This window comes from Paramormyrops kingsleyae, chromosome 18 (genome assembly GCF_048594095.1).
Source record: "Paramormyrops kingsleyae isolate MSU_618 chromosome 18, PKINGS_0.4, whole genome shotgun sequence".
Lineage (NCBI taxonomy): Eukaryota > Metazoa > Chordata > Actinopteri > Osteoglossiformes > Mormyridae > Paramormyrops > Paramormyrops kingsleyae.
This window is the reverse complement of record NC_132814.1, coordinates 28554625-28573891: the sequence shown is the minus strand read 5'-3', so window position 1 is coordinate 28573891 and position 19267 is coordinate 28554625. Positions and strand designations below refer to the sequence as shown.

The 19267-nt window shown below is 43.1% G+C and overlaps 1 protein-coding gene across 11 annotated transcripts in view; it reads left to right on the top strand.

Annotated features, from left to right (window-relative positions):
- Window positions 1–19267, top strand: part of LOC111833679 (dystrophin-related protein 2-like) — an 85261-nt gene that overhangs the window by 42563 nt on the left and 23431 nt on the right. For all 11 annotated transcript variants that reach the window (XM_072702069.1, XM_072702067.1, XM_023792191.2 and 8 more), the window contains exons 3-10: window positions 10626–10782; window positions 13239–13356; window positions 13642–13910; window positions 14630–14776; window positions 17048–17126; window positions 17557–17617; window positions 18282–18343; window positions 18908–18982. In XM_072702069.1, the coding sequence (XP_072558170.1) occupies window positions 10626–10782; window positions 13239–13356; window positions 13642–13910; window positions 14630–14776; window positions 17048–17126; window positions 17557–17617; window positions 18282–18343; window positions 18908–18982 (968 nt within the window). The remainder of the gene's footprint in view (window positions 1–10625; window positions 10783–13238; window positions 13357–13641; window positions 13911–14629; window positions 14777–17047; window positions 17127–17556; window positions 17618–18281; window positions 18344–18907; window positions 18983–19267) is intronic.

The window sequence follows — 19267 nt, the reverse complement described above, 5'->3', positions numbered from 1 at the left end:
TGTACACGACATTAAACCTCAGGTGCCATTCTGACAGCTTTTCTGAACACTGGCTTCGACAATCAAAAGCAATCTTGTATGTGATAAAATTTTCCTGCCGGGGATGGCTGATTAACACTCCTGGCTGCGTCTCCAGGACCGGTGCCCACGGAGCCACTCTTGACATTTTGAAAATTTTCCCTACGCACAAAGAATGATATGAATTCTGCAAGAACGTTTTGATTTCCCCCACCCATACTTAGTCTACTGTAGCTGCTGAATATTTACAATAGAAATAAAACAAAATAGGTGAGTCTCAAAACTATTACAAACAATATTATCTCGGAGTTTATGACTTGTCAAGATTGGCAAACAAAATTAATTTGTCCTGTGATATAACCTGCGATAGTGATGATAAAAACCTTCATCTCACTGTCGTGATACTCAGAGCTCTCCTTTAGTAATTAAATAGGACGCTGTGCTATTACACAGCTATCGAACCAGAAGGCTAAACAACTGGGCTGAGGGATGGCTGACTTTACATGGTGATAGCAAACTGTCTTGCAAAGCAAACTATGCCCATATTTCTGAAATGTAATTATGCAAAATAATTGCAATTCATTTTCACACGTATGAAGAAGGGTTTGATGCTAATGCTCTAACTGCTTCAACAGCCCACTGCTAATCTCCTGCTGCATTGATGCACAGCAGAGATCTGAGCGCGTGACACCTGCTGCGGAAAAGGACACGTAGGACTTTTAGAGGAATGATCTATATGACATATTTATAACAATACGTTTGGCTCATTATATGAAAAGCTCATAAATAAATATCATAAAATGTAATAAAGTCAAACAAATGCATTAAAAATGCAGATATAAAAATTCTGAGTGGGGTGGCATCGCCCTGTTTGGGGCACACCCTGGAGAGGATGCCTCTTATTTCAGAAGCATAATGGCAGCAGAAAATAATTCCATGACCTACAATATTGAAAATACCAACCCTAATGGCAAGTTCCTGCTATGAAAATCAAACTAAGCTGGACTGTTCCTGTACTGCCAGAGATGGGTGCCGGTGAACCAAAATGGCGCCTTTTCAAGTCTGAATAAAACACTGCTCTGTCCACATCCAAAATACACCGGACCAGAAGTTCAGAAAAAACTTCCAAAGCTCTATGTGAAGCTGCTCCATTTAGGTGTGAAGCCCCTCGGGACATTCTCCAAGTGACGCTGATGGCAGTGACGAGTCAAAGAGGAAGCAGTGACGAGTCAAAGAGGAAGCAGTGATGAGTCAAAGAGGAAGAAGTACAACACATCAAACTGACAGTGATAAAAAAGCAAGTTGGACAAAAACTGGAGATAGATAGATAGATAGATAGATAGATAGATAGATAGATAGATAGATAGATAGATAGATAGATAGATGAACAGCAGAATATTGAATGCTGCAAGCAGTAGAGTGTAAATTATGGCACAAACAAGTTTAATTTATACAATGACTTTGAAAGCTTTGATATAATGAGAGTCTCAGCAGAATGATGGATGTTGCTTTGGGGGGGATGTGGGGTGTGGGGGTTTTACTTTGGCTCTGGCTGTGTGTGGTGGCTGGAGGGTATCTCAGCGTCATTACAGATCATCTGGAAAAGCTGTCACCGGCTCATTAGTTTACCTAAGTTACTGTGCTCTTTGAATTCCTTAAAAGCCAGAAAATGCTGCTTGTGGCTTGTGGGGACTTACTGCCAAGCCATGAGTCACGGTGACATTTTGACGGTGGACCTTTAATGATAATATTAGAACAATTACAATGAAGAGCCATCATCTTCAGTGGAATTATTTCTTATAATAGTAACTCATACTTTTCATTTTTTGTTTATCCTTTCTGTTCTTATTAAAGTTTTAAATATTCAGAAGGGATGTCACAACGCGTCAAACCTAAACAGGGAACATTTTACTTGAGCAGACAGACAGGCTGACACTCCGTCGTTTCACGTTACCCGTTTCATTCCGTTTGCCCTTCTTATTTCCAGCAGCCAGACTTTGGCTCTCTGCAGTGCCCATATTACTCCCTCAGCTCCCTTCTGATGCCGCGGTGCCTGTCTGGCATGCGGCTTTGTCTGAAGCATGCCCTGATAACCTACAGCAGTGATATCCATGACGTTATTGCCCAATGCCATATGTAGATGGAGTCCCAAAGCCTTTCCCTTTGCTAAAGCTGATAAAAATCCACACCAGAGGTAAGTCCTGATTCTCCCTCCCATTTCCACAGTGTGTGGCTCTGTTTACTGTCCTGACTAGAGGTGGTGTTCCAGTACTTATTAAATGACAAATACTTTATTTACCATTTGCATATGTATGGGTACAGGTATACTGGAATCCTTCTCCTCACCTACTCCATCTTGCTCTCCGTGACTTGGGGGTCACAGCACAGGTTCAGCCAAATTGCAGCCCCCCTGGAAGTGGGGTTAAGGGCCTGGCTCAAGGGTCCACAGACAGGTAACTCTTCTGTTCAGACTGGGGCTCAATCCGGCAACATTCTGATCACGAGACTTAGCCCACTGAGCCACTCAGTTAAAGTCACACAACATTCGTTTCTATGTTGGCAACCCCGAAAATCATTTTACTAATTAGCTGTGACATGCAAGATGGACCCAGAGGCAGGTGAATCCATTTAGTCCACAGACGGGCACATGTACTCAGTGTGGGGGCAGGGAGGTCTTTTGTTTGTGGTAGGTGGTCAGTGGAGATTGTGGTGCCTTCGGGGAGGGCCTGAAGGAGCAAGCCAGGCAGGAGAACTGCATTTGGTTCCGGCAGCTGTCAGCGTGCATCTGGCTTTGAAGAGAATGCTCACACAGCTGGATAGAGCAGAGCTCTTCCTCCCAAGCCTGGGGTGGTGGTGGGGGGCTCTGTAGAGCTGCAGGCAAAGCCAGCATGATAGCTGGGTGTTACTGGGACTCTGATGCCGGGCATTCTCACTCATTGACGGTGAGACACACGCATTTCAACCAGTTCACATGCTCAGATATACATTACATGTACCCACAATGTGATAAAAACATCTTATTTTGACGTTGTGGGGACCTCTGAAATCAGAAAACTAAAAATTGTGTTTGGCTACTTATGGTTAAGGTTAAGGCTGGGTAGGGGTTAAGGTCATCATGTTAGGATTAGAGTTTTTCCCATATAAATGAATGGATAGTCCCCACAAAGATATAATTGCAAACTTTTATGTGTGTGTGTGTGTGTGGCTTTCTTAGCATCCCATTTAACTTTAATGAATGCCTGACTGCCGAAACACTGGAAAACTTCAGTAATACTGTTAGACAAAAATATCTGATTGAGTTCTGAGAGCAGGACCTAAGCTCTCGCCCTCTTGCTGTATTCTGTAGCTGGAATTCACTTTAGAAGCAGCCTCCTCACTGGTGTGGTGCTTCCTCAGCTTCTGTCTTAGTCATGGGTCCCAGCTTTGTGCTCGTATCCTGCATCGTCCTTCCTGCATCATTTCTCTGCAGTCATGCCATCTACAGGACGCTTCTCCATGAAATAGCCAGACAGAATGTAGCAAACAGCCCAAAGGCTTGTTCAAATAGTCATCAAAATTAACAAGAAGTATGATCTGTTTTTTGCAGTATCAGTTAACAGCTAATCTGCGAGATCTTCTGTGAGGCTGGCTTCCCTTAGCTTACCTGACAGGTGAAATGTACATGTTTCTGCTAGAACTAAGACTCAGATTGAATGAGGATGGTGCGAGGTCCACAAAGGATTATACTTTTTGAATTAAACTTTCAGCACAGATTATTATATACGAGCTTCTCTCTTGACTGTCTCTGTGTTGGTGATAGTTGTTAGTGTCTTAGCAGCCGTGAATCTGTGAATGAATGGCAGGGTAGAGGCTTGTTTTAAATTCATTGAATATGGCTGATACCACTGGACCTTGGAGACCAAAGACTGTGTCTTGTTTTTTTTCCAAAGGTTATGTGAGATGCAGGGCACAGGCTCACACACACAGACAGACAGACTGACAAGCAGTCAGAACCCCCAGCCCTACACACACAGACACACAGACTGACAAGCAGTCAGACCCCCCAGCCCTACACACACAGACACACAGACTGACAAGCAGTCAGACCCCCCAGCCCTACACACACAGACACACAGACTGAGAAGCAGTCAGACCCCCCAGCCCTACACACACACAGACACCAGAGATAGTACACGCCTCCTATGCCCTTAGCTTCAGCCAAACTGTCCTCCTCCTCCAGTATCTCAAGTCACCTAACAATCGGCTTACATTACCAAACATCAATGCGCCATGATGAGCACTAAGCAAGCACATCCTGTTTTGTTATCAACTGGGAGGTTTATTTTCCTGGAAAAAAAAATTGTGAAGAAAGAATTGACAGTGTGGGGGCACTCGGCATGCAGTGTGGGCTGCATTGTAAGAGAAGATGCCGGGGAACAGGATAGCGAACATTTTATGATGTACAGTAGTATTTCTCAGCCCTGACCCTTGCAATGCCATAATAGCTGAACTCGTAATTTGCCAGCAGTGAGCCACTGAAGCACTGATTGGATGAACTGCACTATTAAAATCATGTTATACTAAACATGTCTGTTGATAAAATCAATCACGTGAAAAAAAATTTGGCAATCGATATTTTTATTTGATCGTTGCCTTTAAGATCAGTTTACAGTGCTCATTAACACAGCCCATTGATGATTAATGGAAAAACTAGTTAAATAAAATATTACTTTAATAATCTGTAAGTTTTTTATTGTTACAATCAACAACAGCATTTTCAGTTTCTCTGTACAAATGCATGGGTATCTATTCTTTTAAAGACATATAACCATTGGTAGATGTGATTTGTAATTCAGTATCAAGTCTAACTCAAAGATCTCAGTTTCAGCTAAATACTTTGTATCTATACTCATTTTATGACTTTAGGATTTTCCCCAGATCCCTATTATGCTTTTGACACTGTCTCGATGATGGAAGATTCCCCATAGAGAAAGACCCAGTTGTCTCACCCCATCACACCAAGTCTCTATTCTAGTTCGTTCCCACTCCACCCACCTTGACTATTAATGGAAATCTTGTAACTGTTCAGACTGATTTCCTTAGCAGGCTGTAAAAGCATCTGGAGTTCAGTTTCCTTCTTGTGATGTATCAAGTTCCTCATGACACTGAGCAGTTGTTTTGTTGACATGCTGGTCCCACATATGACTTGTTCTGGATTTTTGGCTAATTTTGGACATTTTCCTGTGTTGCTGTTACTGACTTTGTGACTTTTAGCCTGTAATTGGACTATGTATTCAGATCAAGACCCAGTTAGCAAGACCCAGACCTACTGCCTGTTTTGACCATGTCTTTTGGATTATGATTCCGGTAATAAAACCTAGCTGTACTGCACTTGTATTCTCTCTTGTCTGTTCATTACACTAGTGGACCTGGATTCTTGACAAGCTGCAATCATTGCATAGGGTATGTTGTTTGGACAGGATAAAACCCAGATTTGACTGTTATGTTCAAGCTCCCTGACCACCAGTTCTCCATCTATTCTGGCAGATCCAGATGTTTTGCCTTTTTTCTGAAGTATTTCCCACCTGGCTTAAGGCAGGAGTACAAATGAAATCTTGCTAGTTGAACCCTGGTGGAAATCACCTTAGAATTGGTTTGCTTGGCTGCTACAGATGATGAGGACAATAAAACCCAGATCATGGTGTTTCGTCAGGGATCTAATCACATCCTTTAATCCGAACTTGCATGACAGCTCGCGACTGGAGAAACCCATTTGCTTCACTTATCAGCTTGATAATCTCTCAGGAATGAGAACGATTTAGTCCCATTATCGGGGGTCATAGTAGGGCTTGATCAATTAAGGGAACCCAAGTCCGTGACTAAGATGGACCTGAGGAATGCATATAACCTGATCACGATGGAGATAAACGGAAGACAGTGGACACTATGAACGGCATGAATTGTGTGGACCTGAGGAATGCATATAACCTGATCACGATGGAGATAAACGGAAGACAGTGGACACTATGAACGCCATGAATTGTGTGGACCTGAGGAATGCATATAACCTGATCACGATGGAGATAAACGGAAGACAGTGGACACTATGAACGCCATGAATTGTGTGGACATTAGGAATGATTGGTGATGCCCTACGGTTTTGGGGACTCCACGTATTCAACGTAGTACTTTTGAACACTTGTAATACTTATTTCTGGCCTAACATGACCCAAGTCATAGCCTATTCTGTTAAAGTCTGTCTGGATTGTACTCAGTCAAAATTGGCCCTCAGGTCTCCTGACATCCCTGCCGAAAACCAACCTAATGTGGCCACAGACCCAACCTACACCCAATTTACTATGCCCCAACCTAGTTGGCCTGCAGATTGATGACCACTTCAATAACAAGAGTAACCCCTGTAGAATATGCCAAGGCATCAAGTCTATCAGACTACATTAGTGACAGTCCTATCAACACATCCTTTCCAGAATAACTAAGCAGCTTTTTTTGCGTGGTTCAACAGAGAAAAACACAGAACCATTCATTAAGGCCACACTAGCTACAGAAGTCTAAGAACTGGAAATGTGCACCCACAATGTCAAGTAAGCCCTCCATAAGTGTTGTGTATTGATGAATACTATTGTCCCTTGCTGGGTTTTGTACATTTACTCTTTACTACGTTGTTGTGTAAGCTCCACCTATGCTAGACCTGAAGTTCAGTATAGTCTGCCAGAACATACAAAAAGGGTCTCTAATTTAGTTGTTAAGCAACACCGCCACAACAATGCAATAAAAACAATGAGGCAATGAGGAAGAATCATTTCTACATTGTTTGTGGTTGATATTCTGGAACAGTGAGTTTTATTGGCATATACACGACCTGTGAGTGTCGTCGGTGATGCTAGCATGGGCAGGGCCTCTTATTCACGTGTGACTGGGGAAGTAACACTGGGAGGAAAATAGCTGACAATGCAGCTAACGGACGGGTGGCAGTAATTAAAAGAAAAAGTGGAGACACAAAACAACATAAGGAGAAAATATTGCATGGAGAAAAATGTCTGGTTAACATGGACACATGGAACTCTTTGACAGATCAGGAGAGCAATGGAGTTAATATTTAAAATGTGTCAAATATTAACACAGTAGTAGTGCCAGCTTTTCTGAGTGTAACGAATGGCAAAATGTACACTCTACTATACAGCCTGTTACTACCTTCTAAATCATTGAATGCTTTCATTAACAATATTGTACAAATGCTTAAAAAAACGTTACTCTTTTGTACCCCTCATAATTGTTAAAAGCAGAATCAATTGCACAGTTTGTTGCTGTCCGGAAACAGTTATCTGAACACTCTGAATTTGGATGCACGTTAAATGGCACAATAAGGGTTAGGTTAGTTTGCAGCTTGTTCAGTGAGATCATTGAGAAGCGTCTGCGCACAATATGGAAATGGCAGCAAAAGAGTCACAGTGGTTTAGCACATACATTCCAGCTTACGAGGTGCATAGTGACAAACAAAAACCTGGAGTTATCCACTCATGCTACAGGTGTGGTAAAGCCAGTTATCAAGAGCAGCAGTGTTGGTGAGAAGATACAGACTACAGTAGCTGTTAGAAAAGAGGGTGTTACCCCCAAACAAAACCACCAATCAAAGAAAAGTGAGAGGTTATTGACTGCTTGCCTTCATCTTTTGTCTGGAAGGGGGTATCATGCCACTTGCAGGGAGACCCTTGCAGCGATGTACCCTGTTGTTGTCTGCTCATCAGTATGACATCAAGTGCAGATGCTGAGAACATCATTGAAATGTAGTTAGCCTGTCCAGACATCCATTTGCTTGCCAAACAAACTGAGCCCAGCAGGCCGAAATGTTCTTCTTTAGAGAGGTACCCACTGAGATCACTTCAGGTGAGAAAATTCACTGACCCGATGTTTTACAAGAAGTGTTGGACATTGTCTTTCATGAGAGGGGAGGAGAGCTGACAGAGAACTTCAGGCCAAACCTGGTGCTACTTTTCTGCACTAGGTACAGCAAATAAAGTTTTCTACTGGAATAATGGTCTACCAGAAGAGAGAGTTTACTTTTCAGGTATCGTCGGCCTTTTTTGGAGAAGCTGCTGGTATGACTCAAGTAATCGTCCAGCTATAACCCCAGTCCAACAGCCAAACAGTGTGTCTCAGCTACTGTCAAAACCACTAACATGACTGAAGTAAGTTTCTCTTGTAGACTGACTACATGCAAAATTGCCTTACCAGTAAATCAGCCTCACGCCATTCCACTGTATATTAGGTTATCAGGCTCCTTAGTCTGGTGAATAGTCAGGTATGCCACCGGCGGACAAGTGGTTGCATCAGTGAATTAGTGTGGCACATGACACGTGTGTCTCTGCAGAATGACATTTGTAGCAAAAATCAGATAGACTAATGGCAACAGCTGCCAATATCTTGGGTCCCCCTTGTTGTTGTGTTTCATCATTCCTGCCTGGAGGCTTTGTTTTGGATACTCTTCTGTACAACTTTTTGCTTTTCTTGTCACTTTGGAGTTTCCCCAACGCGCAGTTAGTGCCTAATCATTCTACAGCTTTCGATTCTAAGACTGGATTAGCAATATTCATTTCATAATTAAACTCCACAGCTCGATCTTCATTTATGAGTCTCATGTCTTGGTGACATCTGACACCTTTTAACAATCCTAGTGTTTAACATACTGTCTTGTATGTGTGATATGATTAAGTTTATGATTAACCCAGGAGGATCAATCTACTCCCAAAACAAACTGAAATCAATTTCCCAAAACTCACTTAGTCCAATTTTTGTTGTTAAGATGAGATCTTAACATACGATACATTTCCAAAATTCATTCGAGTCCCATATATTTTCTCAAAAATGTGTCCTGTGGACTGAGTGTGCTCTTCAGTTATATATAGACAGTTCTGTATGGTACTTCAACCTTTAACCTAGATGGCTGAGTTATGATGTAGTTGTATTATATACTATCAGTGTTGTGATCAACTATCAGCTAGTTGTCCTCTTCCATGAAGAAATAATTAGGATTGAAAAGCGATTTTGGAAGGCAGATGGTAACAAGCTTGAAATATCGAATTATGAGAGATGCTTGTGCGCTTGTGCATATGGACTGTCTGCGTTGAGTGTGAATCACCTGGATAACTGGCCCTTACAGAGACTCCTCAGGTTGTTCTCAGGGTTACAGCCACAGAGCCCCATTACGAGCACGGTATACTGTATACTGCAAGGGAAATGATGTGCTTTCATACAATGAAAGCTTATTTCAAAGATATGCTAAACATGTTTGAGCACCTATGCGAGGTCCCCAGCTCTGCAGAGTTATAACAGAGATCGCTCCAAGGGAGACACAGCTGTCAGGAAGGCAGGCTTTGTTTTGGTAATAGCAGACATGTGATCCATTGTAAATTCAGAGCACTACATGTCATCACAGCTCATTTCATAAACTGTGACACTAAGTACCTCCAAGAGAGCGCCACCCGGTGGAGAACCTGGCTGATGCCGTTCTGTTAGTGATGTCTGTTGTGGCAATGTTCTTTCTTTTTTTAATGATGTTATTATTAATTATTCTGCATTAACATTATACCCTTTATGTATGTGTTCTGATTTTTAAAAAATCCACATTTTTTAAAACCACATTTGTATCTTGCTTAAGCAAATAGCTACACTTAATATATTTATACAAAATTACATTTTGTGATTTGTTTATATAATAAAATTTAGATATAATATAATAGTGCGACATAATGTTCTCTGGATTTAAAAAATGAACATCTTTGTAAATGTAGGAGGATTGTTACTGGCCTTGCGAATGTAACGCTTTTTGGCACTGAGCTGCCGCCCTGCTGTAGCAGACAGACCCTCCCTGACCCTCCCTAACCCTAACCCTGCCCCTCCCTAACCCTAACCCTGCCCCTCAATGCCACTGTTCCGTCTGTTCCTGAACTTTCCATGCTGCTCCCAATGTGGCCCCCTGTCGGTCCCCAGGGTTGAGAAAAACTGAGAAAGGTTTCTATATGCAGCCTGTTAATATCTTTATGAATGAGCAGCAGATCATGCAGTGCCATTCTTCTCTCGCTGCAGTACGCATACCGCAAGTGGTACTTGGAGCGCCCCCAAGTGGTACGCGAAAAGATGGTAGCAGTTTTGTTTTGTGGATTGAAAAGATAGGACTTGAAAATTGAAACTGATGTAAAATTACTTGAATAAAAAAATTCTTAATCTTTTTCAGGATGATTATGATATTTTTCCAAATCCTCTGTTATGATGCATTTGTAGTGGGTTAGTGCAACATACTCCGTAGGCCTACTGCACCAGACAATTCATGAACTTTATGTCTATGTGTTTGAGTGTGCATGTCTGTGTCTGTGTCTGGTCATGTATGTTATATTGTATTGTGCTGCCAATGGGATTTATTGTATTTATATGTATGTGTAGCGCCACGGGGGCCCACGGAAAATGGTACTTCTCTCTTGAGTCTTTAAAGTGTGTCGAGCGCTTTTGGCAAAAGCATTTTCAAACAGCTGAATATAATGTAATTCTTGGAAGCTGAAAGCGTGGGATTTAAGTGCTAGAAAGTAAAGGCGGGATGCGGTGTCTGTTCACAGAACGCGGCTGGAAGCTCTCTCTGACAACAGCGGCAAGCTGCAGGTATCCCTGCAGGAGGTCACCGACTGGCTGACGCTGAAGGACGAGGAGCTGTCCCAGCAGCTGCCCATAGGGGGCGATGTAGGAGCCGTCCAGCACCAACTCGAGTTCCACCGGGTAAGCCTGCAGTCTGTTCTCAGACAGCCACCCTAACCCAAATCACTTTGGATGCGGCTTGATCTGACTCATTTTTGGTGGCAGACACCTGCAGAAAATACTCTAGTGAACATTTTATTATTTCCTGTGTTTGCTTCTGGATGGACTATAGAAGTTAATACATTTGGTGCAAATAAATGGTTTCAATGAATCTTGGATTTACTACAATTGATTTTGCGCAATAAGCAATTGTGATGTTCTACCATATTGTAAATTGAATTCGAGTTGATGCTAATATTAATGGTGGTACAGTGCATAGCCCTGTCACTTCAGCCTCACCCTCTGTCCTGGCTCCATGTGTGTGCAGTTTGGATGTTCTCCCTGTGTCATTGTGGGGTTTCCACCGGGTTCTCTGGTCCCCCCCCCCCCACAGTCCAAAAACATGCTAAAGTTAATTGAAGTTACCAAATTGCGGGTAGGTGTGACTGGTGCGTGAATGTGCCTGGTGATGGGTTGGTGCCCCATCCTGGGTTGTTCCCTGCCTTGTGCCCGGTGATGGGTTGGTGCCCCATCCTGGGTTGTTCCCTGCCTTGTGCCCGGTGATGGGTTGGTGCCCCATCCTGGGTTGTTCCCTGCCTTGTGCCCGGTGATGGGTTGGTGCCCCATCCTGGGTTGTTCCCTGCCTTGTGCCCGGTGATGGGTTGGTGCCCCATCCTGGGTTGTTCCCTGCCTTGTGCCCGGTGATGGGTTGGTGCCCCATCCTGGGTTGTTCCCTGCCTTGTGCCCGGTGATGGGTTGGTGCCCCATCCTGGGTTGTTCCCTGCCTTGTGCCCGGTGATGGGTTGGTGCCCCATCCTGGGTTGTTCCCTGCCTCTCGCGCATAGCCATTGGGAAAGGCCCCAGACCCCCTGCAACCCTGAATAGGACAAATGGTTACAGAAGATGGAAGGATGGGGTAATATTCTTTGATACATGCGCAACCAATAAAATGTTTTTGGGAGGAAAAATATGATGAATTTTTGGAGAGAATTTTAAGATTTTTACACAATGAGAATGTAGAGAATAACAGGCGTGTGGCATGAGAGCTTGTAATCTGTCTTTGAGTGTCTCTTTCTTTACACACTAAATCTACCCTGGATTTTCCAGATGGTGCCTGTCAGGGAAATTTCTTTCCACACACATGCTGTAATTGAGAACGTGTCACTGCAGAGTGCAATTTTTCCTGCACTTTTGTTGTAATTTTCCAGTCTGTCATTCTTCCAAGAACATCTGTGGAATGGGCTGACAGAAAGTTGGGGTGCTCCTGTATTTGGGTATAGCCAGCGTTTTTTAATTAATCGGAGTCCAGGCTGCAGATCCTAATCACCACTATGGGAAAATACTCCAAGTGATATTTCTCTTTGTGCTTAAATAAATCTCTATGTGGGCATCTTTTCACTGCTGTCTCACATTTTCAAGCTGCTTGAATTCTGCTGTAAATCTTTACAACTTCTTGAACCATAATGCCTACATTACTAAGCCACTACATCATAATTTTATCTCAACTCAGTCCTCAAAGCCCTTTTGTGTCTTTAAAACTTTTCAGACAGCGCAAAGGGAGGAACTTGTGATGGCTGTACCCCAGAGAATTACAGGATTTTAGCAGACGTGAATTATTGATCTGAAGTGTCTGCGTTGTGTATAGTCCCCCTGTGTAAGAATGTGTCCCTTTAGTTTTCGGTTCTAAGATTTAACTTTGACAGATCAGAAGGAAAAAGAAAATTATTATCATAGGATTTCTAGGACCCAGGCAGGTAGATTTAGACCAATTTTTTGTGAAGTGAGGAGAATATTTTTCATAAAAGCTGTCTGCACGCATAATGTATCCTTTAGTGATTTCGCTTCTAAAGAAGAACAAACTTGAAACTTGTGAAAGGACTTCAAATAAAAGTTAAAATAGTGTAAAGATTTAACACTGCTTGGATTAAATTATCTCTCAATTGGTAATTTAAGGTTAAGGAGTCATCTAACACACTCAGTCACGCACGCTGTTTTTTTTTAACAGTTCACTGAGGCTCTTTGCTTAATATACTTACTATAGACTTTAATTGCAAGCAGCCTACTGTGGTCCTGCGGTTTTGTGAAGTATGGCATAAATGAAGCTGCAACACAAGTGATTTCATTAATCTTCATACTTTAAGGGACGTGCAAGACTACACCTTGCAGTGCACTCAGACTTGACTTAGGGTGCAATGTTACGTGAGAAGACTGTTATGTAGTCATTTTAATGCTGATACATCCAGACTTGGCTGATGTACGAAAAGCACTATGATGCTGCAGGACGTCTAGAACATAATGTGTCACACATATTGATCTCCAGGGTTTTCATGATGGTATTATGGTGACAGACAGTTACCGCTTGTGTTTACTGGCTGCATCATTGCTCTGCAGCGATTCAGACCTCGGTGTTCTGGTGTCCGTCCGAACTCCCCCTGCAGGCTTTTGTGGAAGATGTGAATTCCCGAGGTCCCTTCATCTACTCAGTGCTGGAATCTGCCCAGAGCTTCTTGACACAGCATCCGTTCCCTGAGGAGGAGGCGCTCGTTGACGGCAAAGGTCTCTTTGTTTGTATATTATGCCTTTCTTTGTGCCAATGTCAAGGTCATGTGCAATAACCCTTACTGAGCTTAAACATACTCAGGCAGTTTAGATCATGGAGGTAAAGAGCGGCTCAGTAATAGGAAAAATCCCCAGTAATTGTCAGTACGTAACTTGTGGAGCCAGCAGAGATCCACTGGTATGGGGTTCATAGGGCTGCACCCTCTATACTGTAGTAATGCTCATCTGCCACCTTCTACTGTCAGCAGCAGCACCAAAGCCCTGACCTCCCGTTCCCCTCAGACACGTCACCGAGGCGGCGGATTCAGGATGTCAGCCGCTCGGTGTGGAAGCAGGCTAGCGTGGCCGGTGACCTGTGGGAGAAGCTGACGGCGCGCTGTATGGACCGACACCGGCACCTGGAGCAGACACTGCAGCTCCTGGCCGAGGTGCAGGGGGCCGTGGGGGAGCTGGGCACAGCGCTGGAGCAGGCGGAGGGTGTGCGTGACGCCTGGGGGCCGGTGGGGGACCTCTTCATCGACACGCTGCAGGACCACATCGACGCCACTAAGGTACGTTGTCCAAAGGCAAGTAAGGATATCACTCTGTTGGGGGATGTTATATCTGTAAGAAACAAAAGTGAGTGAAATGCTTTAATACAGGAACTTGTAAACAGATGTAAATCCCTTTGGATGAAAGCCATGGCTCTGCAGAAGAAAACGATTTTTCTGTGTCCTGCAGTGCATCTGATTTAGTCGTTTGCTTTTTTGCTTTGGAGTCTGTCGGCTAAATGTAAACAGGAACACAAATGGAAGAAATAAACAGGGCGTCACTAAAGCATTTAGTGAAGATAATTGCTTCATTAGTGCTTATCTGATTCAGAGAAATCAAAGCGCTCTGGGTGACTCAATGGATCAATTAGTTTGTCTGTTTGTGATGCACGGTGTGTTGCTTTTTCGCACCAGTGATATGCAAAATAACCCATCCTAGTCGATGGAGCAACGTGAGCACCCATGCTAGTTTGCTTTTCATGTTAAATCTTTTCAAAATATTTTGACTTGCGCATATAATGTTTCAATAATTATTGACAATGTGATTATCGTTCTATGGCCTTTAACCAGAGAGATGATGGTGGGACTCTTTTTATAATCCATCAGGACTGTTATTGCAAACAGGCAGGACTCTGAATAGGCTTTTAAGGGATTAAGAAGCACTATTCTGGCTGAAAGGTTAAGGAGTTGTTAGGAAGAGTTAATCATTCTCTGATCATGCTGATCACATTCTGTTACAGCTTTTCAAGGAGGAGTTGACCCAAGTAAAGGAGGGTATGGACCATGTCAACAATCTGACGCACCAGCTGGCCATCTCTAACGTGCACCTCTCTGTGGAGAACGCCCATTCGCTGGAGTTCCTCAACAGCAGATGGAAGCTGCTGCAGGTAAAGGCCACCCTCATGGTCTCCTCACTAGTGCCATCGCTTGAGGTCCCATCTGCAAAGCCGCGCACATCAGTGCCTTCAGAGACTTTTGGTACGAATAGCTGGATTATGTAGCTGTTGATTAGATTTTTTTCCATTGTATTTCAAATCTCGATAAACATCGCTCAGACAGGGCAAATTAGGCAAGGCGCTTTAAGTATAGAACGCTTGCAGAACACTTAATATCCCTCTCAGAGATGGACAATGTTTGGTGGTGTGTTTGATATTTAAACCCCAGTATATTCCTCATCCATTTGGATGCTTAAAAATCCGATCCGAAACACCTGTGAACAGCAGCAATGTTTACCACCAGTCAAGGCATCCATCTGTGGGCTCCCTGAAGGTTGGGAGACGCCTGTTTGCCACAGTCACTACATTAAATATTAAATCAACATTTTGCAGATGCAGAAGCAGCATGTTCTGCTAACAAAATAACTAGCTACGATCTTCTGACTGTACTTGTTAGCTAGTTATTTTTTTACAACAGTATATGCAATAATGAAGCAATCCCAGCTTGCACCATGAAATTAGACAAAAACAGTGATAGTAAATCTCGATCCAAAAGTTTCCCTAAGCCGACCAGTCTCACCAGCAACCATGAACAGCCCAATGAGGATGTGACAAACTTTACAAACACGCCCCCTGGCTGAGGGAACAGAGGCGGGAAATTCGCCTGATATGTACTGATGTGAGTGTCTGCTCTCTCTGCGCTCCGTCCCAGGTCGCTCCTCATAAGAACGTCTCCTGTTTTCCTGTGGCTTTCTGCAGATGAATAATGCTATTAATACATAATAAATAACAACTACTTGGTGCCTAGTGTCACAGATTTGCCCCATTTTCTGACGTTTTTATTGTAGCTGTGTATTAAGCAGACTGAAGAAAAGATTGAACGGCACAGTCCGTGTCTCTGAATAATGCAGATACCTTGGAAGTTCAAGCCTATGAAAGCATGCAAAAAGGCGTTCCTTCTGCAAGTCATGCTCAAAAAATGGATAACACTAAATCCTGAAATGAAACCTCAATCAGTTGTGAATTGATAGGGTCTGAGATATACACACATGCACATATTATGTATATCTATGTCCCAAGACAATCTCTCTCAGTGGAGGATGTATTGCTGCAGTCATCATCTGTTTGAGAACATTTATTACATGTTGGATAACTGCTTTACTTTAAAGACTTGAACTGGAGTTTTTTGCTACTCCAAGGAGAAAAGAACATACTTCCTGTTTACGTTCACGCCGTGACATTCAGGCCCAATCCCAATTCTATTTTCTACCCCTTTGCCTACCCCTCACCCCTTCCCCTTGCCCCTTGAAATGAAGTGGAAAGGGGTAGGGTTAAAAAATTTCCCCTAAGAAATGGGACACCACTACTACACTGTTATACGTCATCATCCATTGTCACTACCTCCTAACGTTACGTCAGAGGACATGCTCCGATGTTTATCACAAATTCCAAGATGTCGCCGTCAGCATCGTAGCATGTAAAGATTACTCACAAGTTTTTTTGCGCCGTATTTGGACTTTAAAAACAGATGTTCGTTTTCACCTCGAAAACGTATGAGCCTTCGGGTTTCCTCAGCTGTCCCTATACAGAATATAATTTACAAAAATGTTGTCATGTTGCAATAAGTACGAATAGTGTAAGCACCGTTCATTTACATGTACACATATGGCCGTAAGCAAAACAAAACAACGCGTTACCATATGCAGTCAGTTACCGGGTAACGTTATATGACATAAAAATATATTTCCTAATATTGTGCAATCAGTGCTATCCGCAAGCAAACTTTAGCGATTTTTTTTCAAACGTTTCTTTACAGAACATCACCGTAAACACAAACACAAGATTGATGGTAATATACATGTAATGAAAAAATGTCATAAAAATCCTTATTAATGGCAAAAATTACTTAACATTTATGGGTCTGCTTGCTCGAGTGGGCAGCCATGTTGTAAATTTCTCTTAGCCCTTCGTTTGAAGTGAGGTCCCGAAAAATCTTCGTTTCGAGGGCTATCTAGCCCTTCCCCTTACCCCTACCCCTCCAATCAAAAGAGAATTGAGACACCCCTACCCCTACACGTGAACGCGCCAAACGGAGGGGTAGGGGTAAGTGTAGGGGTAAGGGGTAGAATTGGGATTGGGCCTCAGTCTAGAGCCTGAAACAGAGGGACAGAACTGCAGTATCATCCTTTCTTTGGCCACTACTTGCGCCCTTGTGTCTTGCAGTGCTCCATTGAGGAGAGACTAAAGCAGCTACACGATGCCCACAGAGAGTTTGGACCCGGATCCCAGCACTTCCTGTCCAGTAAGCTTATGTACCAATGTTTCCAGTCTCCTGCCATGTGTCACCTTGCGAATACAGCTCTTTACTGCAGGGGATTTCGTTCTGTGATGGTTTGGTCTGAGTCAGCAGCACAAGTCTGGGTGTAAGGAAGCTATAGTACCAGCACTGAGAGAGCAGAAGCCCTGGGTTACCATGGATTATGTCACCTTCCTCTGTGATGTCACCTTGCAGCTCATCCTGTAAATTCCTTCCCGAATGTTTTTTTGACACTCTAGTCTACTTCTGGATTCCTTATATTATCCCTTGTCTTCATACTCGCAGAAATCTGACTCCAACTAAAACCCTCCAATCCTCCAAGCCTTGCTATCACTTCTAGCCTGTCCATGATTTTCTTGTCCTATGTATAATATTTTAATCATCATATTTTATTATCATATCCACACACCTTCAGGTTCCGTTCAGGTTCCCTGGGAGCGCGCCATATCTCCAAACAAGGTTCCATACTACATCAAGTAAGGATTACTGCTATAAAGAACAAATTAAACCTTTTAAGCAGTAAAAATGTTAAAGGCCAGCAATAATCAAGCTTCCTTACATGAAAATTTGCATTGCCAAATGCAGTGGTTTTACAAATTTTCTGCATTCACTGGCATAATTAGGAAGGTGATCTTTCTACTGCAATAAGGCCAATCCTGTAAATGTGGGCAAACAACTTTCCTATTCGTTATACCACAGTCATTCTCAGGACTCAGGATTCTTGGATAAACATTTTCTCTCTGTTTGGCTGTTTTCTCCACCAATATTCCACTTGCTTGTCATTTGTCACAAGTTCTGTTTCAGCTTACAGAATAAATGAATGTGTGCTTTTGCTAGCATACTGTAAAGTCTTCCACAGTCAGTACGTCCTTGTGATCGTCTCATTAATTTCCCTGTGCCATTATGTTTAAACTCGTTATAGAATGACTAAAGGTAGCAAAGATGTAACAGGCAATCAGCGTCAGTGTGTGATGACGATCTTGGTTGTCTGCTCGACAGTCTCCCTCGTGTGTTTAGTTGACGTCAGAATTCTTATGCTGGCAGTCACATAACAGTGCAGGATATAATCTCACTCTCCTTTTACCCCCTTTACCTCCCCTGGTTTCAGTTTCTCACCTTTTCCTTCTGTTCCTCCACTAGCCATCAGGCTCAGACAACCTGCTGGGACCATCCAAAGCTGACAGAGCTGTACCAGGCCCTGGGTAAGACAGTTATCTCCAGTGTGACTGCAGCCTATAGCCCAGGTCTCAGTTATTTCTCCTTTCTGCCCTAATTAAGATACTCATGGAAACTCATGGGAGTTTTACTTACTCAAAAATGTTCTGAAGGCAGAACAAAAAATGATTGGTTATCCCTCTGAACTAATCCAATTGTAGAAGAGGTGAGTCCAAGCAACTAGAGGAGGAGGAACCAACCAATCAGATGTCTTGGTCCTGCCTCCTCTAGTTGATTGTACCCACTTCCTCTACAAGCAGATCATTCCCTTTCTGCCCACAGAACATTTTTGTGTATTAAGTAGAAGTCCCGCAAGCCTCATGGAACCCAGATGTATAATTACTGTGAATGTAATTAATTGTTATTAAACCACACTAGGTTTCTTTATTAATCATTTTGGAGTATGGAAGATAAATACTCTCTCAGCAAGAGCCAGATAAAACATTTTAAATCCCATGGTGACACAAATTTAGTCACCTATGGTGTACGGACATGCAGATAAAATATGAATATTTAATTAATTGTGTTACTTCTCCCTCACCTGAGCTCAGCCGATCTCAACAATATCAAATTCTCTGCATACCGGACGGCCATGAAGCTGAGAAGAGTGCAAAAGGCCCTGCGATGTGAGTGTGGGACCCTCTGCACACTCCCCAAGGCCTGGTGCCTTAAAGACGTAGCCACCATTGTGAAGCTTCACACTCCCCAAGGCCTGGTGCCTTAAAGACGTAGCCACCATTGTGAAGCTTTACACTCCCCAAGGCCTGGCGCCTTAAAGACGTAGCCACCAATGAGAAGCTTCACACTCTCCAATGCCTGGTGCCTTAAAGACGTAGCCACCATTGTGAAGCTTCACACTCCCCAAAGCCTGGTGCCTTAAAGACGTAGCCACCATTGTGAAGCTTGAGAAT